This window comes from Phalacrocorax carbo, chromosome 1, assembly GCF_963921805.1.
Source record: "Phalacrocorax carbo chromosome 1, bPhaCar2.1, whole genome shotgun sequence".
Lineage (NCBI taxonomy): Eukaryota > Metazoa > Chordata > Aves > Suliformes > Phalacrocoracidae > Phalacrocorax > Phalacrocorax carbo.
In genome coordinates this window covers 87,136,317-87,161,017 of record NC_087513.1, presented here as the reverse complement: position 1 = coordinate 87,161,017, position 24,701 = coordinate 87,136,317, and the positions used below count along the sequence as shown (strand labels likewise).

General features: G+C 43.4%; 1 protein-coding gene across 1 annotated transcript in view; it reads right to left on the bottom strand.

Moving 5' to 3' along the window:
• Window positions 1-24,471, bottom strand: part of TBX15 (T-box transcription factor 15) — a 104,141-nt gene extending 79,670 nt beyond the window's left edge. Inside the window, exon 1 of the mRNA XM_064465202.1 lies at window positions 23,683-24,471. Coding sequence (XP_064321272.1) covers window positions 23,683-23,884 — 202 coding nt within the window. The 5' untranslated portion in view covers window positions 23,885-24,471. The remainder of the gene's footprint in view (window positions 1-23,682) is intronic.
• Between the last annotated feature and the right edge of the window lie 230 nt (window positions 24,472-24,701).

Below are 24,701 nucleotides of genomic sequence, written 5' to 3'. Positions count from 1 at the left end.
AGTGCAAATAAGGCAGCAGGAACAGATGGGTTTATGACCAAATATGGTGTCATTAAACCTATTTATCAAGATCATGCAAATAAGAGGTAGTTTCTCTTCCAGAAGAAACACATAAACTAAAATTTTAAAACCCAGCAAAAAGCCTGAAAATTATATAGGTTGGACTTCTTGCCTCTGGATGTAGAAATATATTTGATTAAATAACAGGAACTTATAGTCATGGTACTAAAAGTAAGATTTTGAAGATACATTGAGGACTTGCACCTATATTCTATAAAGATCCTATAGATCATCTGTTAGTGGATTGAATGTCTTCAAGGGGAAGACAGGTGATGAAGCACTGCTGACAGCTGATGGCTGTTCATTTTGGCCACCAGGAATCAAGCAGAATTCTCAAAATACAGCAACTGGGGGACAGATCAGAGACAGGACCTGCGATAACTCTCTCTGAAACCTTCAGCACAGGATGCCTCATAAGCAGTGGTGTTCCAAACATGCAGATACAGCTCAGCTTCTATACATAAAGTTGTTAGTTAAGATAAAAGGAAAGTGTTGAGTTTCTGCATTTCCCAAAAAAAGTGCAGATACCAAACTATTGTGGATTAAAGATTCAGTGAGATACCTGTATATCTCAGGTCTTTTTAATATGTCACAGTGTATTAATTTGTCCAAAATATAAAATTTATTTTTAAAAACAGGAGCTATAAGAAACAGATTAAGAACACAGATTTCTGAGATGGGCTAAAAAAAAAATGTGAATATACTCCCTCACATGCTTTTCCTGTTTCACTACTCACTTGTATGTGTACCAGACAGCACTTTAAAGCCTTGAAGAGCTGTTGTCATGAATTTCATCTGGCAGTAGACAGAGCCAAAACCAAACAGCTTCATACTATCAAGGCCTCCCACAATAGGAAACCTTACAGGCTGAAAGAGTGGCACATTATTAGAGAGCTCAGCTGAAATAAGGAACTCAGCTGAAAGATGTTTTATACTTGTGGGCAAAGCCATATTTGCAGACTGATACAGAATGAAAATGGTGTGAGGAAATTTCTGAGATGAGTGCTGCATAAGAAAGAGATTAAGGACAAAAAAATAATTAAAGCCACCTCTTTGCTTGGCCTACCTTGATATACAAAGATAAATAGAAAAAAGCTCTCTTCCTTTCACCTTTCCCAATTTACCATCTTGGTTAAAAATAAAGAACTCTTCACTCAATCTAATGTATAGTTCTGTTTGCATTATGACAGTTGTCACCCATTTAGATTAACTTTTTCTGAGGAGGATATCGAATCTTATTAAAAGATTTGTAATAATAAAGTAAGAATTCCTCTCTTCTATCAGCAACAGCAATCAGCAATAATTGTACAAGAGCTCTCATGTGACCTTTTTGCCTTTTTGCACAACTGACATAGACAAACGCAAGGAAAAATGGAGTAATTTCTAAAATACATGTCATTTTAATGTAGAAATAGACACGTCAGTATAGGGAATAAGAGAAAGAACACATAAGCTACTCGTCTTCCAAGCATTTTGGAACACAGGAAGTTCCACCTAAACATGAGAAAAACTTCTTTCCTGTGAGGGTGACAGAGCAGTGGAACAGGCTGCCCAGGGAGGTTGTGGAGTCTCCTTCCCTGGAGATATTCAAAACCCGCCTGGATGCGTTCCTGTGCCCCCTGCTCCAGGTGTGCCTGCTCAAGCAGGGGGGTTGGACAAGATGATCTCCAGAGGGCCCTTCCAACCCCTACCATTCTGTGATTCTGTGATTATTTTCTCAAAAACAACTTTAATAAAAGATAGTTCTACCTGTGTATGTCTCAGTAGCAATTCAATGTATATTCTGTGGCAGGGACTTTTCCTGCTGCAGAACTTCTTGAGATGCAAGCTCCTTTTCTGTCATCCTGGGTTGCACCAGGGACCCAGATATTCTGAGTGGACCTGACCAGAGCCCTAGCCCTTGTAGCAGGCAGCAAAACCCCCTCTTACTTGCTGGGCTGCCTACTTCCTGCTCCTTGCATTTGAACTTGGTGCAGAAGGAAGAGCAGATATCCCTCTTGTTGTGAGACCCTAAGTGTGAAATGATCAAATGTGGAAGATACCAAGCCTCCTCCTTGAACCAGCCCTCTCCTTCACTCCTTAAAGATGCAGCCTGCTAATTCTGGGACGCCTTGGTAACAGATGGAGAACCACATAAGGTCATATTTCTAGAAATCAGTCAGAAGAGGAAAAAGTGTTTGTAAATCTACCTTCTGTTCTTACACAAAAGGCAGAAATTCACCAGCCAATATGCCCTAGCCATGGTATTTTTTATTAATAAAAAGAAATGTTTACATATTGCGCATATAGTATTCACATTTAAATTTCTTTACATTTTTTAACAGGGGCAATTCTTCTGTTATGTGAATTGTATCATGTTCATTTTCTTGTGAATCTTGAATATCTTATTTTGCAATTTCTGCATGTTCTAGCTGTGTTTTGGTCTGGGTTTTTTTCATTGTCTAAATAGAAAATTGTCTTTGCTTTTGCTTTTGATTTTTTCTTTAATAGAAGGTAAATAGCTTAGGAAGTGCCTGGCCTGATGATAATGTCCCAGACAACATCTGGAGAGAATTATCAGCAGTAATGTTGCTGTAGGCAAGATGATCTACAAGTATGAGCATGGTGAGTTTTCTAGGGAAAAGCAAAGAAAGAGGATTCTGAAACAAAGCGGGAAGCTGGACAGTTGGGGAAGAGATAGTAAAAAATGAGCTGAACAGAAAGTAACTTAAAGAAGCCAGGAAAAAAGCAAGAAGGAGCAGTGCTGATATACCCAAACAAACTATCTGTCTTAATGATGGATACTTCTTCCTAGCCAGGCAGGTGCATCCTTGACAGAAAAGGTATGTCTGGCCAGGAACCTTCTTCTGGGCTTTTCATCCCAATTTGCTTCTCTGCAAAACCCCAGAGTGAGTAGGAAGAGATCCTACAGTGCCTTAATGGACCAAGGAAGTAAAAGACACTAGATCTGCAAGATCAAATTAAAGCCTCGAACCCATGTCTCAAGCTCTGGTACATTACTGACAGGCAGACATAGGCACACAGAAAAGATGCAGCCCAGTCTGACCTCATCTGTATGGCTTGCACTGTGCAATTCTTAACTTCTATTGAACTAAAATAAAAGGAATTTATCTCAGATTACACAGATAATGCCTCTCTCACTGCCGTTCTGCCCAGTTGGCTACTGTATTCGTATGTCTGTCTTTCTGGGTCAGCCTCACACAGTATCAACAAGGGAAAATTCACTCAGGTCACTGGAACTGATTTATAGCTGCAATAATGTGGATTTTGTCTTTGTTTTCCTTTATGCTACTTCCCCTTTTCTCTACAGCAATTTTTTAAAGACTTTTTCCCCTAACATTCTTGGGCTTCATGTGCCTGGTACTGCAAAGACAGATACAGCTAACTTCAAAGACCAGTCCAACTGCAGTCGTGGCTTGCATGGTATGGGTCTGGCCTGCTGAGCTCATGAAAGCAAAGTTTCATCTGTTTTGCGGATTGGGCTCTTGACCTGCCATAAAAATAAATGCTATCTTCTACAGTTATTAAATGGTAGACTGTTTCTTGTTACTACTGTGGTATACGTGTCTCTTCCATATGCCTGTCATTAAAAATAATAAAATGGGTTCCCTTATCTTACGGAGATCTCTTATTTTCCCCTTCTGCTTTGGTCCTCTGTTCATTTCCACATAGTCTTGCTGACAGACTCACACAGTTTAGATGAAAATGAAATGCAGCAGCTTTTTACCTCTGACAGTAGAGACGCTAGCAGTTCACACCTTCATCTGATGTTCCACTTAACCAACAGTACTCTCTGAATGCTTAAGGGAAGCAAGGTAAAAAAAATCCTACACAATGTAAGAGGAAATAAAGTTGCATACAAAGATGGTATTCCTGCTACTCTTCACCATTGTTAAAACATTAATTGATTGTTTAATACACTGCCGTTTTGTGTTGTTCTTTGTTAATTAATTCTGTGCATATTCTTCCTACACCATGAAACTGCAAGTCTCTATTTGTATCATGTGATAGCTGAACAGGATCTTGAATATTTTAGAGATTGAACACTGTTGCTGTTCTGAAATGGCCAGTTATCAGTTATCACTAATATTTTCGGAGCAGTCACTTCATTGGCATAAGCTGATACTTAATAACAGTCTTGGTCCTCCAGACTTATTTCGTATGCTTCCTCAAGTGAGTGTCACACTTCACAGTGATTGCACAGTCCAGAATTGTTTTCCTGCCTAGTTATTCACCAAATAGCTCAAAATTGGCAAACCTCCTTCTACTTCTATATGTAAATTGATTACAGTAAGTTTCTTTTTTGAAGGATGGTAATTCACAGGCTTTGTTGCATCAGAGAAGATGTCCTTTGCCCTATCCCACCCCAAGCAGCTAAAACACCCCACTGATTTTATACCGTTAACATCCATTGCAAATGGTCACTCACACACTTTTTAGGATAAGAAATCGTCCAAAGGCACTTTCGGTCTTGAGCATTTGTCCTTTTTACCGTTTTGTTATGGTTAGCTTAGTTCTTCAGTCCTAAATTCTTCTTGGAAAAGGCAATTTTTAAAGGTCTTAGTTTCTTTCTGCTTGAAAAAGCACATTATGCTACATTTCAGATTGTCTCCTTGAAGTCTTACACTATTTTTTTATCAAAGCATCATCAAAATGTGAAAAGTAAAGCCCCTCAAGGTATATTACTGATCAGTGTGATCATCTTTTTTCTTCCATACTAGCCACCACAATATTATATTCATGTCAGGAATTACGCTGTCTCTGAAGTTCTGCTAGTCAAATGCACGAAAATGTTCTAAGAAGTTGTGCTGCTGAATGTGATGTGATTCATTAGGCGTGTGCATGTGCTGAGATGCTACCCAGCAACGTTGCTCAACTTTTTCTGTACTATTGGCCACCTAGACCCTTTGAAAAAAGAACAACTCATGGACCAAACCAGATGACGTTGACACAAAGGTTTTCCCTTACAATAAAATAAAAATTTGCCTAACACTTAGTATTTATTTATTACTTTCATTTTCACATATTGGTTTCTTGCTCACAACTCTACTTGTGTTTTCAGGGTGTTTCACACATGACCCATAAGTTCAGTCCCGCTGCTATCAGATAGAAGGACTGCTCCCATTAACTGAAATCCCGCTACCATTAACTGTAATATGTGCAGAGGCTGGCTCCGTCACAATTACATGGAGAGTAATTTGGAAAACATACAAATTAACATTATCAGTGGATTTAGCTCTGTTTATATTGAATTCATCTGCTGAGCATCTCTCTACTTTCCCTCCATGGCATTTCCACGCATTGTTCCACTCTCTCCCCAGTGTTCAGCTAGAAGGACAATGGGAGAAAGTAGTTCCACATTTCCATCTATCTATACAGAAACAGAGTCAGCCCATGCATTCTTTTTTTCTCATTTTTTTCCCCCCAAGAAAGCTCCCAGGGCAGGAAAGGAATGCTGGATCAGGCCTGTCCATAATCGTGTGTTCCCTAGCATCCCACAGAGGGATGTTGTTGCTATTATTTTAATAGCAGATCTCTGCTGTTGTTGCTATTTTAATGGCAGATTTTAAAGCTTCCGCTGACATTGGTACAGACCCTGAAGCTCAGCTAGAGAAACAGAGGTGGCGAGCAGATGTTGATACAAAGGAAGAATGTTGTATCTATAAATATTCTGGTGAAATTCATATCCAGTGTTCCACACAAGAGCCAACAAACTATACTAAACCCTTAATATGGGGTTAAATTAGTCTTACATTCTTAATCTCTGTTTTCTTGCCAGGGAGATTTTCACTCAGAGGATGTAACTATATCAAACCACTAAAAAATTATGAATGGTTAATTCTGTATTAATTATCATTAGGAAAATGTTAACATTTACCAAATAAGGGGAAATGTTTCCTTCTGAATTGTCAGGGCTTCTAAAACAGCCCAAGGGAAGGGGCAGTGGCGAAGGCACAGCGACCTCCAGGAAAATGCTCCTGAACAGTTTGTCAGAGTCAGCATTAAGGTAACGTTACAGTATATCAGTTGAATTTGTAACAACTCAAATTTCCTTCCAGAAAAATCAAGCGAGTAAAATTACATTCATAAAACCCTAAAGTGTTCTAATACTGCAGTTTAATACACTGGACTTCTCAAAACAAGAGTTAAGACTGAAGCTTTGCTTTCAAATGGTAATCTCTATTTCACCATATTCGAGTGTACTTTAGATATCAGATAACGGGTCTCACACACACAGAGTCTGATTTATCATTAATTGAACACTCAAATACCAGCTGAAACAAAATGAACAGGATCAAAACCAATATGGCCTAAGTCTGGTTTAAGATCAAGCAGCAAGTAAGTAGCAGGACTTGGCATCAAGCTCAGCTCTCTGCTGTCCACACCCTCTGCCCCTCACCATCAGGAAGCACAATATCCTTTAAACCAAGCTGCCAAGCAAGTCTGCCAACGGCCTTATGGACATCCGTGTGATTTTGCAAAGTCTCTAAACCAATAGTTTTGAGTTTTTGACGCTCTGTTGATAGCTTCAGGTGCCGATTTGTTTGCTAATTGTGATATACTGTATTTTGTTAGCTATCTCTCTCCTTATCAAATACTGTGGGAAAGGAGAGGAAGTGTTGTGCTTAAGAGACCTATGTCAGGAACAAAAAGGCATGGAGAATCTATGTCTTTTAGCAGCATGTGCATAAGCATTATGCAGTTGCTTTTATTTCCTAAAGTGGCACTCAGATCTGAGAGTTGAAGAATGAAGCTATACAAATGACAAAAACTGTGTGAAAGTGTGTTATTATTTTTTCATCATCCTTTCATAAGCACATAAAATAACTCTAGCCTAAACCATCTCCCTCAAACACTGGGATATAAAATGTAAGGGGATAGACTGTCTGTCTATGTATCAAACATTTCAGTTATATTTCTTAGGAAATTAGGCTCACAGGAGGCCATCAGCTGATCAGTTTTCCCTTTCCCCTTAATATTCTGGACTCACTGATCCAAACTGACTCACTGGTCAGCTTCAACCAACTTTGACAGAGGGTAGAGGTCTCAAAAGAATTAAATTTCTACAAACTCTGTGAAAATCAGTGGCTAAACAAATTAGCACCCTCAACTAAGAGGATCTCTTGGCTACTTGCTCTATGTGCTCACCCAGGCAGAATATCCCGAGATAGGAGCCAGAGAGAGAAAATATTACCTTCTGCCTGGCTATAGTAGAGGAGTTGGAATGGAAATTGGGATGCTATGGGATATTCAGGGAAAAGTGTGTGGAGCTAAAGATGTTGGTAAACAACAGGATACATCCATTGGGAAAGGGGCAGGAGGAACTAAAATTTCTGTGATGGGGACTTCGGGACATAACACAAACCATTTGTCCAGCTGCTTGCAAGAAGCTTGCTTCTTTCACTGAAATACCCTTTAAAAGGCATCAAGAGTTCAGGGCCCAGAAGAAGAGCAAAACTAGGCCTTTGGAGTGGAAAATGCCTATAAAATCTTCATGAAGTGCTGCTATGCGGTCATTCATATTTTATTTTACAGGATCCAAATACTAACATCTTGCCTGTGCTCTGCAAATGACTCTCAGTAAAACAGCTGCACCAGTGTGTGAGAGCGAACAAGAAATAAAGGTCGCCTCTATTCTTCATAACTTTCCTGCAACTAAAGTCCAAAAAGTGAGCAATAGAAAAACACCTTTCACCAACTTTTATTTCAGGTTGATACCCAGAAAAAAAGATAATTTCTCACCTAACAGCTCGGTCCGCTATCACTCCCGTTCTTCATGTTGGGTTTGATAGAGGTTTATGCAGTGACTTTACCTAGCTCTGTAAAATGACAGCAGGTTTGCAGTCTTTGTCTCAACCAGCTCCAGCACAAGTTAAAAGTAGCATGTTATGGCTAGACTAGATGCTTCAATTATAGTCATGCATGCCATTCTCATACGTTAAATCTTGATAGCATCTTTGAAAGCATGTAAATGATTTAAGCACACTTCTTTTTTTTTTTATTTCAAATGCAGTTTAAACTTTTAGGTTCAAGTAAAAGTCTGAATTGCATCCGATGTATTTTCCAGCTCCCAGCGACTGCAGTGAGACTATTTTTCTGAATAAGGACAAATAAGGGGTCATTATTTCATTTTGTTTATCATTCTGTCTTGTGTTGCCACGATAAAAGGTGACTTGATAAATGCTGCAATTTCTGAATGGACTTATCTTAAGTTCCATCATCAGAACTGCTAAATATGCAAAACAAGATTACGCACCAGGGAAATAAAATCCCACCGGAGTTTAATGGCAAGCAACAAAAGCACTCTACAGTTTTACAGTGAAAGGAAAATATAGAATGAAAATAAAGAACCTGATTCCCCACCTCACAACGACAATAATTTCGATACATGCTATTTTGATAGCTATTTCTGCTTAAAACTATATATTTATAACATGAAAAATTACATTCCTCTCTGAAGGGTCTGTCCCTTACTAGAGTTACACATCACATCTAGCGTTTCTATAATTGAAGTATTAAAGAAATATACTTTACTCCATATTCTCTATTGTTTACTTTGTGCCACAGACAGAACTCTGTGCAGTTTCCATTTCCCCTACAATTAGGCGCTGCTCCTACAAACACATAAATGTGAGCTCACCTTTCCTGCTGGGAGGGATTTTGATGGGAGACTCGCCGCAATAAAGGACATGAATACATTTTGGCAGGATTGGGGCCTCAGATAGCAAGGAGGAAACTGGCTAACAGAAACCACCTTTGCAAACATAAAGAGGGAAAGATCTCAGGAACAAAAATTAAAGTTTTATACACTTCTAAATGCCAGCCAGACTATTTAAGGGAAGCAGAAACTGGAGGACTTTCAGAACTGATCATTTTTTTTTAATCCAAGTTGAGAGTGTCCCTTTAAGGATTTATGGCATGGCACATCCCCGGGTTTGCTCAGTTTGGCTTGTACTAAACTATTATTTTCTTTTGCTGAGATTCAGCAACTAAAAGTGCAGCTTTCTCTTCCTCACAGCTGTTTACTCCCATGCTATCAAATATTTTCCCTCCAGCTTTTGCCTTTGACTTGCTCACGGGATGTAAATGATGCAGGAATTTCAGCTGCTCTGCTTCAGTTTAGTGGAGTGATAATCTTAGGAAAACGCTTGCAATCTGTCTTTCATTAAAAGAGTTTTTTGCACTTCTGTTTAACATGGGGAATTTTTTGAATTGCCCTTCTAAAAGAGGATTTCACCTCCACTTTTGCCTGGAGGGAAACCCTTGCTGCCATGAATATATCTGCTGGATAAATAGGAACGCTCTTGTCGAGCGGTTCTCACCAAAGACAGCAGACAGTTCTACCTTCAACTCATGAACATTAGGTACTTGCCGCAAACTTAAATGGATAAATCATGCATAAAACAATGCTTCTCCCATCAAAAACCAAGGTATTTTTTTGCTACCCTATACAAAAACAGGTGTTTAAATTCCATTGTAAAATGAAAGTATCTTTCATTACCAAATGCCTGAAACCTCTTGCAGAGCACGATTCTCTTATTTCTAGCCGTCAGATGTAACACTAGTATCTAATACTTGTTGCCACAAGAAACTGTAAGTGCTAAATAGGAACAGAAAAGATTGGCATTCCTAAAGCACTTAAAATATATTAAATATTTAAAGACAGGGGTTCAGTGGCCCTAGAAAAAGATTAGACTAGAGCCTTATTTTTTAAAAAAATTATATCCAAAATATTATTAGTATAATATATACATGTACATATTATAAAACTATCTATATGGAGAGGCTGGTACATGCACACAATGTGGAGAAAGCATATATAGCAAGCAAAATGGGGTTTGAACCCAAACTCTTTGCTGTTCAATATTAGACTGTCACCTTCTCCTGAACTGGTAGAACCAGCAGGAATTTCTTCCCTGTAAAAAAAAAGATCCCCAGTTCTTAAGCAAAAGAAACCCTGGAATAAAAGCAAAAAAGGAAAGGGAGAACTACATTCACTCAAAACGGAAATATTAGATATTTGGTATAAGTCATTGTCACTGTTAAGCTTTTGTTTAAATACAGTAACAGGATGGGCTAGAGTTCTAAGCTGCTTGCTGAATCTGGCCCCAGATAGCTATCTACAGATTTTTCTGAAGAGAAACAAAGAAACAAATATTTTAAAATAACTTTTGAAAGTCATCTCCTCATAAAAATTAACCTTTATATTTGTGCGAGGGTAGCCAAAATTTAGTTGAAGAAAATGAAACTGTTAGATCACCAAGTTTGCAAAACCCTTGTGTAGGGACTCAATCACTGACTGATTCCTGTGCTTTCCTTACTAAATCATGACACATTCCAAGCCAACAATTTTAATAGGGAATCCTGTTATTTTTAATTCCTCTGTAAACTCTGCAAACTAAGCCTTCAGCTTCAGATTGCTCTCTGTACCTGCAGATGAGAAATTACTGGTTTCTGTTCCCTTGCTTATTTTTAAGATATGCAAGAAGAAAGGGTTTTTCTCCCAACATCTTAGAGGAAAAGGAAACATATCTCAGGACTTCCAGAATTTTTTTCACAAAATACTCCTTTATAAAATGGATATTTCACCTGTCATTCATTGTGCCCTGAAATCACACAAGACCTCTGTTCTACTTCACAAAACTTTACTTCCATTATTTCTTCATTCAGGGTTTCCACTGCACTGAGATTTGAGTTCCTACTCAAATACTGCCCAGTGTCCCTTTGAATCTGTAATTAAACGATGTCAAACTCGGAGCACAAGTAAAATAATGACAAATCCTGGTTGAAGCCCCTGCTTCCCTAATGACAGAGATACCAGGGAAGAGTTAAGAGCATTTGACCTGCTGTGCTCAGAGAAGCGAAGTCTGGCATATGAAATGAAGATAACATCTTAATATGTACATGAGAAAAAAAATTTAGCCAAATGCAGTGTAAACGGCTGGTGTGAATGTTGTCTTATTAAAGGAAGGTGACTAAACCAGCAACACCTTCAAAATATTATTCTTTGTGCAACTGTAATGTCCCAAAGCCTTGGATGTGGATCGATGCTCCTCTGTACTGTACAGCAACGGAGATCATCAGGCTGTCCCAAAGAGACAACAGTCTAAGTATTTGCAACAGCCCAAGTGCTAACAATGAATCAATCCCTGCTTCAGAAATAAAGCTAGATAAGCATCCTGATTTACAGGAGAAAAGTCATGACTCAGACCAGTCAAAAATACTGCAACTGTGAATCTAGAGAAAAAAAAAAGGAAACGGAAATAGGGAAAAAGACTTAAAAAGAAACACACTTATATTTTAGGAAAGAAAGACAAAATAACTAGTATACAGCTCGTTAGATTACCATAATAATAATAATATTAAGCTTTTTACTCCCATTTATCTGCACAGCGAACAGTGTAAACGCTACAGTAAAAGCAACTATCAGAGATGTAATTATTTATATTTTAATTCAGGACTGCGAAGCATTTTCATGAATACTCAGCAATTGTCTGAATATTCATAAATAAAATGATTAAGGGTTAGTTCACAAATAAATATTCTCATTCAACTACAAATAATTGTAATTACAAACCATTACTGCTATTCATACTTCTTCATTTAAATTATGTGGCCCTAGCCAGACTGACATTTCCAAAAAATTTTGCTGCTCTGCAGAAAAGCTGCGTCCCTCTTCCCTCCACCCCCACTCCCAGGAAAATCACACAAATAAAATAACAAGTAGAAATTTTGAGTACAGGGGGAAGACTGAATTATCTGTAGCAGTTGATTATCCTAACTTGAGTTTAACTGCTTCCTTCACAATAAGAAATGTGCTATGCGTAATTTAATTAGCAATTAGAAAATGCCTCTAGGTATACCTATATAATAAATAACTACACTTATTGCAATAATGACTAACATGTTCTCTCAGGCACATAAAAAACTTCTGTATACAATTTAAATATTAATAGTAGAAAGCACTAAAAAATCTGATTTTTATATAAAATGGAACTGCATAATAAAAGAGACTTAAAACAACTCCATGCGTAACATCTACAGGTTATAAAAAGGCTGAAGGCTTGAACAAAGGTAGCAAAAATACCAAAAAGGATCTTAAAAATTATTCTAAAAAATCCTATGGAGTTCACTGTAAAAGAAAATATTTCTTCTAGAAGAATCCTTGTAATTTTTCCTGAAATTCCTGATTCTGCTTATTTGAGATGTTTTCCCTTTTTCCCCCCAGGCCTCTTACATATCTAAGCTACACCCAATGATCACATTTGTCTGGTATAATGTACTAAGTTGCCTTAATAAACTATTTTGAACAGTATGTTTCATTTACAGGAACTATGCCTTTCATTACTGGGTGGGGCAGGGGGGACAGACAAACAGGAGGGCACCCAGATGCAGGGAGAAAGTCTGAAAATAGTTTCTAATTCCTCCTTATGTCACGGGCCAGCCGGTGGGGTAGGAAATGAAGCCCTGAACCGCTCCCTTTCCTGCCTCATTCTCCTCGTCCTTTCCCAATGGTGATCCCCCTTTCTGGCTAGTTTTCTACTCCTTTGCCCCTACTAACTCATCTCTTCCTGATTTCACCATCATTTCATCCCCAGGAGGATAGTGTCCACACATGACTCAACATTAAAATGAAGCTAACAAAACCGTGACCCAGTCCATTCACTGGTGCATTAAGTCCCTTGTCCGTGCCAGGTGAGCCCCTCAGAGCAATATAGGCACCCAGTCCTCATCCAGGCTGAGCAACAGCACTCCTGTTCTTGATTTGTTGTTCCTCTACCATTTCTCAGCCCAAGGGCAAGTCAGCACCTACAGAAGCCCAGGGGCATCCCAGTCCAGCGGGTGTCTGAGAGCACAACCCGGGGCAGGGCATCTGACGCGGCAAAAGGACAGAGGCAACAAATGCCCCCGACATTTTCCATCCCCTCTTGGGGCTGAACTGCTTTTCTGTTAAAGGCTGTAACCATACGGGATTACTCACTTGTGTGCCCCATATGTACTCAGTCAAACCTGTCTCCATTTCTTCTGAATCAATTATTCCTGAATTACACTGGATAAATGATGCTCAGCACCTTAATGTAACTCGAGCAATCAGTCTTGAGACACTCTTAATAAACAGCCACTTCACAATTGAATCTTTCATTCCAAGAAGCAGAAAGAGGGTTTTGTTTTTTTTCCTGAAGCTACAGTATATAACTATATTTTCACAAAAGCTATTAGTTATTATCCATTTCTGTAACAGCGTACCGCTAGGCACTTCCACAGCCACCCTCCCTTTCCCCAGCCCAGGCACAATTTCCTGAGTCATGGAGTAAACAGAATTACTATGTACAGAATAATCCAAGCAGTCTCTAACAGGGCAGCGTAGGCTTTCTGCCCCTCTGTCAGTGTTGCAAGGACCTGCATAACAGAACTGCGATGTTACAGTCTTATGTGGGTAACACTCCCAAGCATTGAAGTGAGTAACGTGACTGGCTTGCCATTAGGCAGATGGAGACTTTGCTAGGGCTGTTTGATGGTAAATGAAGACTGGTTTTTTATTTGCTCCAAGGAGCCTGGCACAGGAAATCCCCAAATCCTACAATAATAAATCTTCTACTTATCTTTTAAATTCTGGAGCGAAATAAAAACCATTAGGCACCCACAGCCATGTGCTGTATTCTATATTTTCCCAGCTTCCTACAACCTCCTGGCATAAAAAGATCAAGTTTTCCAAAGGAAAAAACAACTTCTCAGTTTAAGAATAAAAGCCTTGTTGCCGTGTATTGAGCACTGTTTTATTGTATTACACGACAAAAAGGCAGGAGCGACTTAGAAATGGCAAAGACAAGCATAATCCAGAAACCTGTATCTGATCCAACCTGACATTTTTCACACTATCAAGCATTCACAGGAAAACTGAAGCGCAGAGGAAAACATGATCCTTCCATAGCACAGAAGTGATCACCCAGGCATTAACCTCACTGTCATCATTATTTTACTCATACAGACTGACACAGTATTCCAGCAGACAAAAAAGAAATCCCCGTACATAAGTCAAAATTATTCCAATCCTGACAGTTGTGCTGAGGGGGAGGCTACTTTCTGGCTGTCACTGTCTGCTTAGGGTATCTCAGAGCAGTAATCAAGCGAGAGGTCAAGATCTCCATGGCAAATACACGTTCTTAACGCCACTGAAAATAAGGTCACAAAAGCTGCGCCTTTGAAAATGAGCACCATAAAGTCCTTTGAACTGCAGATGCTTGGCATCACACAGAATGAGGCCCTCCTTTAGCAGCTGCATCGCAAGCGTGCTTTCACACAGCCTTCGCGTTACTGTATTTTGCAATGTCATAGGACGCTCCCAATGTCTTTGTTTTCTAATTTTGCAGATACCTGATAAATAAAAGAACAAACTCAGGGGCGATACACATCTTTGCAATAGGATATATCAGCTAAAAATTTAGGACTGCCAACCCCAATTATTGCATGGTATTTTATTACAAGTTCAGGCAGCAGCAGAGCCCAGTACAACCTCAAGGCTGAAGTCTGCTTTTAAAAATGCCAGCAGGAGTGTTTCCGTCAAGGCCTGAGGGCATACAAGGGGATGCTCAACAGGTCATCTTCTACTATTTTCTCACCCTGAGAAGAAAGACTGCTTAAAGCACAATAAAAATACATTTGCATTTTTCCTGTGCTAAGTGCATCTACATGCAGAGGGATGACAGGGTAACCCTGGGATCATTTCTTCATCAAACTAAGTGATGCTTGTAGAAGTGATGACAATAACACCTATGAACATTTAATAACTGACCTTTTAACAGGATCCTCTGAGCAGGACTGAGGACAATCCAGTGTGGCGAGTAGGTGAAAAAAAGTCTATCTGTGAATCTCTCCATCTATTCCCAAGGTTCCTTCTTCAGCAAACTCAAACTTACAGAACTAATCTCAGGCATTTCAAGGATAAAACAACTAGAACCTGTCTTTAAAGACTCCTGAACCTACTCATCGCATGCACCATACATTTCTAAATTATTTTCTGTACGTAAGCGTCCACACAGTCAGTCAGCACTTTTGGTATCTTATTTAGGGATACTGCTATTAACTGCTGCAGCTTCTTAAGAAGTCTATGATGCACAGTTCTTCACTCTCATTAAAAGCAAAGATGCTTTGGTGTCTTCAGTTTTTCCCTTAGTTTTGGGGTAGATTTCTGACCAGGGAGTTCTCTGTTTCTTGAAGCTCCTAGAAGTAGAGGCTTGGTTTTGTTAATTAATTGGTCATGGGGAAAATGTTAATGCTAGCTGAGAGTGCATCGAGTCCCTGAGTGAATTTGAAGAACTGTAAGTCATTCATAATTATTCTGTGTGCCCTGGCCCACTGATTTTCAAACAATTTTTGCTGTGGCTGCTTTAATATAAATATCCTGATTATTAATATGATTTGTGTCAGGTCTTAACCAGTTGGTTAAGTACTCTTTAGAAACTGTAAATTGGTTCTTTTAAAGGTGGTTGGCAGTAATTTCTTCCCAAGCTCCTTTCCAAGATCTACACGTGTGGACATTGCTGAAAATGTCCATTTCACAATACTGGAAGATTTCCTTCCCAAAAAGCAAAAGCCTTAAGAAGAAAGAGCAGGTGCAGATGCAGTGCTCTCAAACCATCCACCATGACAGGGGCTGAATTCTACTGTGCAAGAGTTTAGCTGAACATATACATATATTTATATAGTGGATTGACCAAGAAAATACAGATTTGGAGAAACAAAAACTTATTTATGAAATCCTGCAGAATTTGACAAATAACTTTGTTACAAGAAGGAAAATTGGAAAGCAGATTTGAATGTCCAAATGTTCAATTTCATTATTAGCTAAATCAAAATGCCTTATTTTTTAATTGCAAATTCATTTCATAATTTACTTTTAAAATATTTTTAAATTAATTTAAACAAGAAGGTTTGGGGATACATTTTTTAAATGGTTGCTTAAGAATATGAGATAGTTTGATGATACAAAAATAAATATTTAAAGGTTGGCCAAAACCTAAGTTTTCTTGTTTCTCAATAAAGAAAAAAATACAGTTTTTATTCAACCAAACCCAAATGCTTCCTCACCACCTTCCCTTTTTTTCTGCTCAGTACTCACATGAAAAATCCTCCTCTGAATTCCTCTGTTGCTGCAAATCAGTATGTGCTGGCCTAAGACATTTGCTAGGTGCAGCCTTCCCTCTAGCAGTAGTAAGTTTGCATTTGTGAATATACAGCAAACATTGGACAACCCGCTGTCACAGGGGTTTGACTCAGACAATCCTTTCACCATCTTCACAATAATGTCAGATCAATAGCTGAACTGAGCAAATGGCATACCGAAATATTAATGTAAATATTATTGTAACAAGTGCTGTTGTCATTTCTTGGATTGATTTACTGATTCATTGTTTTCTGATCTTGCAGAATATGCAATTAGAAGGTGCCCCCGGCAAGAATGTTGTTGCCAGAACTTGAATTGGCACTACATTTCCTCTCCAAGTTTTAAAATTTCTTAATCTGCTTTCAAAGATATTTCAATTTAATTTTACCATAACACCACGTTATCTTTCCCTAGCCCTTCCCACCAAAGCACACTACAGCTTTTACCACTAGAAACGCAATGGCATTTTATTTTGAGACAGCAGATGCTTCACAGGCAGAAAGGCTGGAATCGTAACTTATTTTAACCAGTTTTGGAAATAAGCAATGCCATTTTTTTTCTCTGAAAATAAAAATGTCTCAGCATTGTTGCACAGTAGCCTCTACCTGTGGAAACTCTAGTTTGAATAATAAGCCAAAAAAAGCCATATATTTCGATGTCCTGCTATGCAGAGCTGCTCTGGGCAGGGTTAGGCACTGGAGCAGTGGGAAGCCCCCCATTGCCTGCGTTTCCCTGTACACCCAGGTGCCCACTGCTGCTCTTCCTAATGGAGACACACAGCTCCTAGGCTGACAGATACTGACCATTTGAATGTATACCCCCTCCGCTTTTGCTGCCAGGATTTAAACATAACTTCCCATCCCATTACTGCAAAGTAATTGTGTTGTTCAGGAGGATGTCAGAGAGCAAAGGGCTAGCATCATAATCCTGTAATTCCATCAACAGGCATTAGCAAACTCAGCCTCTCTGGGAAACTCTGTTGTCAGTGTTAGAAAACTTAAGCTTCTTTCATTGAGCTTGATTTTACATCACCGGTGTAAACTACAGATCTCAATATGGGTGCTTGGGGTGATTTAAATTGCACTTGAATAGATTTTACTTGGAACTGATGTAAATGCCATATGAGCCAGTCTCAATATATTCAGGAATTTTCCAAGTGCTCTCAGGCTGATTTTAGGGCGTTTTTTAAACTGGAGTAAGCTTGTTAATGTAGATCAGAAGGCAGGAAAAAAGAAAAGTTAAAAAAAAAAGCACCGCGCTTTGACCTCTGAAGACATAAGAGTGCAAGCAAAGATTCGTACAGGAATACAACTGATTAATATAGGAACAGCGATCTGGGTGAATAGAGGTGACTTAAGTGGCACCGACTGTGTTGTAAAACAATGCAAATGCTGTTTCCTGAATGTAGTGCTCTTGGAAGACATCTTTCAATTTTTCCATCTGAAAAAAGCATCAGTTTTCCTTAAAGACAGATATAGATAAAGCAGGACACTTCTGCCCGAGGAGAGACTAGCTGGGCTGATACTTGATATAAGTGCTCAGTCCCAAGTGGGAGGAGGGAGAAGTGATTGATGGTTTGTAAGGAATTACTTGACTTTTGCTTGTAACAGAAGCTTTTTGGATTCTCCCAAAGTTCTTGTCAAAGACAAGAAATGTCTTTTGAAATAGCAGCTTTCCCCTTCCCAGCAAATGGAATAAACCTGCGTAAAAAATGCTGCAGTTTTAAAATACATATAAAAGAAAGGAAGACATTGTTTGACATGCTGCCTTTTTTTCTAATACTCTGCTGTTCTGTAAGATTTGTCTCTATTATTCTATTACCTGCCCTCTTAATACAGGGTGAGCACTTCACCTCTCTGCAGGAAGAGTTTCACAAACCCAGCAACAGGAGTTCACCAATTCAGTGAGACACATATTACCGCAGAGACAAATCCTTCTCGCTCTCTGTCTCCCCCGGCTCCAAGGTCAGAGTCGTACGAACTTGACCAAGGCAACCCCTTCCCAAGCCCCCACGGGGGCTCTCATCTGGACAGCTCCATCTGCCTCCTGCAACTCTCTCCTCTGGGAAGGGCGAGAGCGTTAACTCTGTGGCCAGAGTACAGGGGGAGCAGAGGCATTATGAGGGTCAGGTTTTCACGTTTCCTTCCGTCATACACACAAGGGAGCAATGGATCTGAGCTCAGTATCCGAGCTCAGAATCCCCTCTTTAGGAGGCAAACTGTTGATCCAACAGGTGGAATGAATTCATGCGAGCCCAGTCACACACATTTGTTAGAAAGACATCGCATCAATGAATCCCATCCCTAAGCAATTCTGCCAAAGGCAAACCTGACGGTCTCGGTCTTACACCTCGTTGTTAGGGCACTTGCTCATCAGCAAGTGTCAAGGACCATGCAAAGGACAGTGTGCACCAATTCACCCTACCTCAGGAAAGAGCCGAGAAAAAGTTCTCTGCCAGCTCTTGAAATCCTAGTCCCATCCACCGAGCACTCAAACAAAAGCTGAAGTGAGAAACTACATCTGCAACCAAATTAAGTTGCTCCCTACTCACGGGTTGAACAGCCACTGCTCAGAAAATGGGACTTCATCAATATGAGCATTCAGAAGCAGTGGTATAAAAAAAAAAATCACGTATTATCAATCACATTTCTCCCACTCTTAAAATTTGTTCACCTCTCCAGACGATTGGCGGGTTGCGTGGCTCTTGCACACCCGCCGGTGGAGAGGGTTTGCCCGGGGCCAAGGTAGAGCAGGTACCCAGCAGCAGAATGGGATTAGGATGGATATCCGTGCAGCCTCCCAGGATAGGCAGGAGAACAACACTCCATGGTAAAAGAGATGGAGGTTTTACTCTTGCCAGCCACAGAAGGCTTTGTCAAGCTATCGGATCTTAATCTTACGGATAAGCAGCTGTAATAATCATGTTGTGGGTCTCTAAAATGCATGCCATGTTGTTTTCTCTTGTTGCAAAGCTTCGCCATTGTTTGTTAATGTAGCTTTAGAAAACCAAACAGAACGAAAAACAATTTGTAATGCAATGTCTTCACAATTGATAAAAAATAAAACTCTTGAAAATGTTTTTGCAGGTTTTTTTTTCTTAACCGATGTGTGCATTTTTAATATATACAATCAAAAATACCGAGGGGCTGTGTGATATGCAGACCGCACTGGAGAAATTCATTTACAAAACTCGCAAGCGTGTTTCTCTGCGAGGAGCAGGACCGTCCCAAAGCCGAGAAATTATAAAAGTTTAGCCGCACCATTCTGCTCTGCCCCTGACCTGCCTGTGGAGCGCCTCTCCATGCAGCGACCCCGACCGCTTAAGGGAGCAGCCGTGTTTCGGGGAGGGGGGGGACCCGTCCGCGGGGAGACGTCCCCCGCAAGAAAAAGAAAAAAGAAACCCATCTTAAACTTTCGACAAGCAAAAGAGCGTGTTCCGCTCTGCCTCGGTCTGTCCCTGCGCCCCTGGGGTGGGAGAGGGAAGGGCCGGCGAAAGCCACTGCTGTGAACGATGGTAAATAATATATACATCAAGGGAGGTAACGCCTGGGCCCCCCGTGACCTTTCCGCTGCTCAGGTTTAATCTATAAATACCCACAAGACATCCGAGCCCATTGTTTTGCTGCCCTCTGAAACCAAACCTGCCAAGGGGACGGAGGGGCCGCCTGCGCCCTGCCGCCCTCCTCCTCCTCTCCGCAGCGGCGGCGAAAGCCGAGGGGCCGGCGGAGGATGCGGGGCGGCCCGGGCCGGCGGCGGGACGGAAGCGGGGAAGGCTGCGGGCCGCCCCGCTCCCCTCGGCTCCCCTCCGCCCCGCCGAGGCCCGGCGGCGAGCCCTTCTTCCCGGCCCGCCGGCCCGGCCGCGGCCCCACGCGCGGCGCGCCCCGAGTGGGCGGAGGGGACACACACACGGGGGGGGACGACAGAGTGGGAGAGCCGCTGTAATCCCGAATTCCTTTTCACAACTTCGTGATTAAAACCCGCACGTGATTAAAACCCAGCTTTATCCCCCTTTTAAGTGAGTCTCGTAAAACAGCACATTAACTCTAGCGACAAGATTCATTGCCGAGATGGAAATAACTCGGATGCTCGGGAGATATTTTTTCACGAACCTGGGAGATTTATCCGCTGGCTTTTCCTCACCTTTCCCCACGCCAGCCCCCGACCCGGCACCTCCCAGCCTGCCACCTCGCGTCTCCCGGGAAGACGCGGCGGCCGAGAGGGTCTCTCGGGCACTCGAGGACACTCGGGATCGCCAATATTGTCACCGAAGGGTTCGGGCACTGCCTGGAAAACCGCACGTAAAGGGTCGAGGGATTTCGCCAAAACGGGGAATCGAGGAGCTCTGTCTCCCACGCCACCCGCGAAGGCTGCGTTTCGTACGCGTCCAGCTCGGAGCCGCACCGAGGGCGGCGAAGTCCACACGGCGGGAGCGGAGCCCCTCAAACACCACCCCCCCACACCCCCGGGAAAGCCACTCTCCGTGGGGACGGAGAGGAAAATCCCCGCGAGACGTGGCCAACGCGTGGGAGAGAAACGCGGTACCCGCCTAGACGGAAAAGAGCTGCAAACAGGAGAGCGAAGCCTCGCTCTTCCCTCGGCGGGTTCGTTTCCCCGCGGCGAGCGGCTTTGAGCCTTTCAGACCCTCCTGAGCTGGAATCGAGGGGGGGTTTATGTGAAGAGCTCGATAAATCGGGCTAGGCCGATTGACGTTATCACACGCAAAATCAAGCCATCATTTCCCAGCGCATCCTGTAATATTTGGGGCCCCTCTGTAAGCACACCCGTACCAATGCCATCTCCAGCCCCGAGTTATTTCCTCTGCTGCTCGGGGGCAGCGACTTGGAGTTTGGAACCTTTGGGACGCTATAAAAAAGGCTTTTTTATTTTTTTCCTTTCCTTTTTTTTTTTTTTGGGGGGGGGGGCGGTGTATATCGCTGGAGATTTGGCAAGTTTAAAATACTTTAGGTGTAAAGTTTGTTCTTAATTGGGTCTTGTAAAGCTGGAATTTGGTGGCCATTATATAGCCGCTAATCAATTTTCACCCAGCAGCAAAGGTACACCGCGGAGGGTTTAGGTTTAATGAAGTGACTGTGCAAATTACAGTGGCGGACTTTATTTAAAGTCTATCAGGCTCCTAAAAATGATTTCTCAAAATGTTCTTGATTTCCTTTGCTTTATGAAAAACATCACGTTTGCTTTCTGAGGTTTCAGGCACTAGCGGCCGTTCTCTCCCGCTCTCCAGGCTGGCGCAGGGGAAGATTTTCCAGTTTTAATTTTGAATTCATGGAGAAATGGGCAAATTAAACTTCTAGACCGTCAAAAAAAAATATCCTACCGTGGCTGAAACTAATGAGAAAGGGTTTTTTAAAAGAAGCCTGATGCACATATCCACTCTGTTACTGGAAAGACCAGTTTTGTTCTTTCGTTCGCGTATTATTTTGAACGGGGAAGACTCGGAAACCGGGAGCTACTTTATTTTTTAGTTGTTGATATTTTGATGGCTACTGTCGCCTCGCCTCTACGCTCATCGCTCTGCTGAGAGGGAGGTCCCAGGCAGCAGTGTTTACCTACTTCTCCTTGGGATCCGCACCGGCAAAGGCTGCTGCTGCTACCAGCAGATTGAAATGCGGTTCCTTGAGAGCGGAGCGGGGCGAGGTCTCCTGGGTTCCCGGTCTTTCACTCCCTTCAAAAACACTTAACAGATTTTTTTATAGATATATTAGATGTTTTTTACACCTCGATCTCTACTTCTTTCTCTTTTTCTTTTTTTGTTGTTTATTTTTTGTCTTTTTTGTTTTGTGCTGCTGATGCTTATTGATAGCGTGGGGAACTTCACAAAAAAACAAACCAAACCAAAACAAAAAAAAGGTGTTTTCTTCTCTAACTGCAGCGGAGTGGACTTGGCGCGAGTGGAGGAAATTTCTGCCCTTTCTCTCACGGGGTCGCGCACAGAAATCGCCCGACCTTTTCCCCCCACCCGAATATTAAAAGAAAAAGTAAACCGAAATTACCTAATATTCCTTTTCTCGGAACAATATGACTGTGAGAGCAGGGCCGCTCCCTCCGTCCCATTTCAAGGTGCTGCGGAGCGGGTGGGGGGGCAGCGAGAAAGGCGCGGGGGCAGCGTGGGCGCGGGGGGCAGCGCGCTTTCACCCCTGGGGTCGCCGCGAATCCGCGGCTGCTTTTGCGGGACCTTCGTTTTAGGCCGGAGCGAAACGGCCGGGGGCGGGGGGGACGGACACAAGAGCAGACCGAGGGCTTCGCTTGAGCCAAATGATCACTCCAAGCTACCGGCACCCTTTTAAATATAAATAAATAAATAAAGTTTAAAATTAAAAACACCACGAGGGAAGTCTCGTGCTCTCTCTCTCTCCAAATTACCGTGCAGCCGTCCAAGGGGCCGGGGCCCCGCGCGGCCCCGAACGCCCCGGTTCCTGGGAGGCGCCAGGCTCGGTAGCGGGGGCCGGGCTCCTCGGAGCCCCCCTCACCCGCCCGTCCCGGTCCCGGCTGAGGGCCTTTTCCCTGCCGGGAGCAGGGTCCCGGCGAAGAGGGAAGACCTTCCTCCGCCGTCCCCCCCGCGCCGCCACCACCGGGGCTTGCGCCCCCTGTCCTGGGCGTGGAACGGGGCCGGGGGAAGGATCGGACCCCCAGCCCCTCACTGCCGGGCTGAGCTCCCCTAGCCCCCCCCCCCCCCCCCCCCGGCCCCTGGAGGGCTCGGGTGGGAGCTCTCCGCGGGGCGTGGGTGCGTGTGCAGCCGGTCCCCGCCGCTCCAAGAAGCCGTCGCTCCTTGCCTCGGCACAACGCTGCTCCGGGGCGCCCGCCTCCTCCTCCTCCTCCTCCGCCTCCTCCACCGAAACCTCCGGCTAGGGCGGCACGTCTCCGTGGGGAGACTCGGGGTGGCGGCCGGTGTCTCGGAAAGGTGCACAGAAGAGGAGAGCGGTGATTCCTCCCGCGAGGATGCGAGTGTCGTGCCCGGCTCCCTTGCTCCCTTGCCCCCGACTCACGCGGCACTTTCGCGGTGGTCGGGAAGCTGCGGGGCAAGGCGAAACGCGTGCCCCGAGACACCCGGGAAGGACTATCGCGACCGGCAGGCACGGAGAGGGAGGAGAGAGGGAGTAGAAGGAAGCGGGGATGGGGGTACACAGGCCGTTCCCTCCAGGGAGATCATGGAGTTGGGGGGGGGGGAAACTAACTGCCGCAGTGATTAGGAGAAAAGTCCCCGTAAACGGAAAAAAAATAAAATGAAAATCCAAAGAACGCCGGCAAAATTTCTTCCCCCTCCCCAGCTTTTCATCTGCCTGCGGTCCCGGGTGTTTTCGGGACGCGCTGCCCGCCCTGCCCGGCGCCGCTCCCCGGCGGGCAGCTCCCGGCAGGGCTGGGCGGCGAGCGGGGCCGGGAGGGAGCGGGGCGGGGGGCGAGGGTGGGGGGGGTCCCGAAGAGAAATTGGTCGCACTAACCGGGGTTGAGGTCCAGGCACTGAGTCGGGTCTTCATTGTCCCCTAGCTGGCCGTTGGGGCTGAGGCTTTCCATGGACAAATCCAGCCCCTTGTCCTCCCAGTCTCGCAGTTTCCTCTTTTTATTTGTCCCAATCAAGGCTTCTACCGAGAAAGCGTGCGCTCGGGAGCTGAGGGCCACCGCCGATCTTCGCCTCTCACTCATCTTATCCCCCAGCCCAGACCCTTGGGCGGATGAGCAACCAGTGGCTTGGGAGCGCAGAGCTCGGGGAGCAGAGGCAGAGCCTGTCGCCTCTTTCTCCCCCCACCCCTCCCCAGCTGCACCCCCAGAAGAACCAGCCCTCAGTCTCCTGAAGGCACTACATGAGGCTGCGGATACTCCGTAGGCAGAGCCGGGAGGGTGTGCTCAGCCCAGGTCCCCAGCACTTGCTCAGAGGGGTTGCAGGCTGGGTTTCATCTTTTTTTTTTTTTTTTCCTCCCTTCTCCCCTTTCCTTCTGTCTCTCTCTGATTGATCCAAACTTCTGGGATTTTTTTTTTTTTCTCCAAGAGTTAGGCAGGCTGCGTGCGCCTGTCAAGAAAAAAAAAATAAGGAAAAAAAACCCAACCCAAACCTGTCCCCGGCCAATAGGAGGGAGAGATCGGGAGAGACCCAAAAGCTGGGACCCAATGGGGAGGGGAGGGAGACTCGGGCTTCAGGGCGAGGAATTTTGGCCATCTGAGTGCTGGAGCACCGGCCGGGAGAATTAACTGTTTGAAGAACGGGGAACCAGTAGGAAACCCATAGCTCTAAATGCAGCGAGGTAACAACTCCCGCACTTCTCTCCGCCGCACCCACGTTTCCCAGGGCTGCTGCTGGCTAATCCCCACGCAAAGTACCCGAGAGGGGCTTTACCACCCGGGGGTGCCGGATGAGGGGGTGTTTTGAGAACGTCATTCATGCCATGTATGACTTGTGCTTGCCGGCGGATTCGGTGTTTGGCCCGGCAGCAGCAACGTCTTCGGGGGGGGGGGGGGGGGGAGT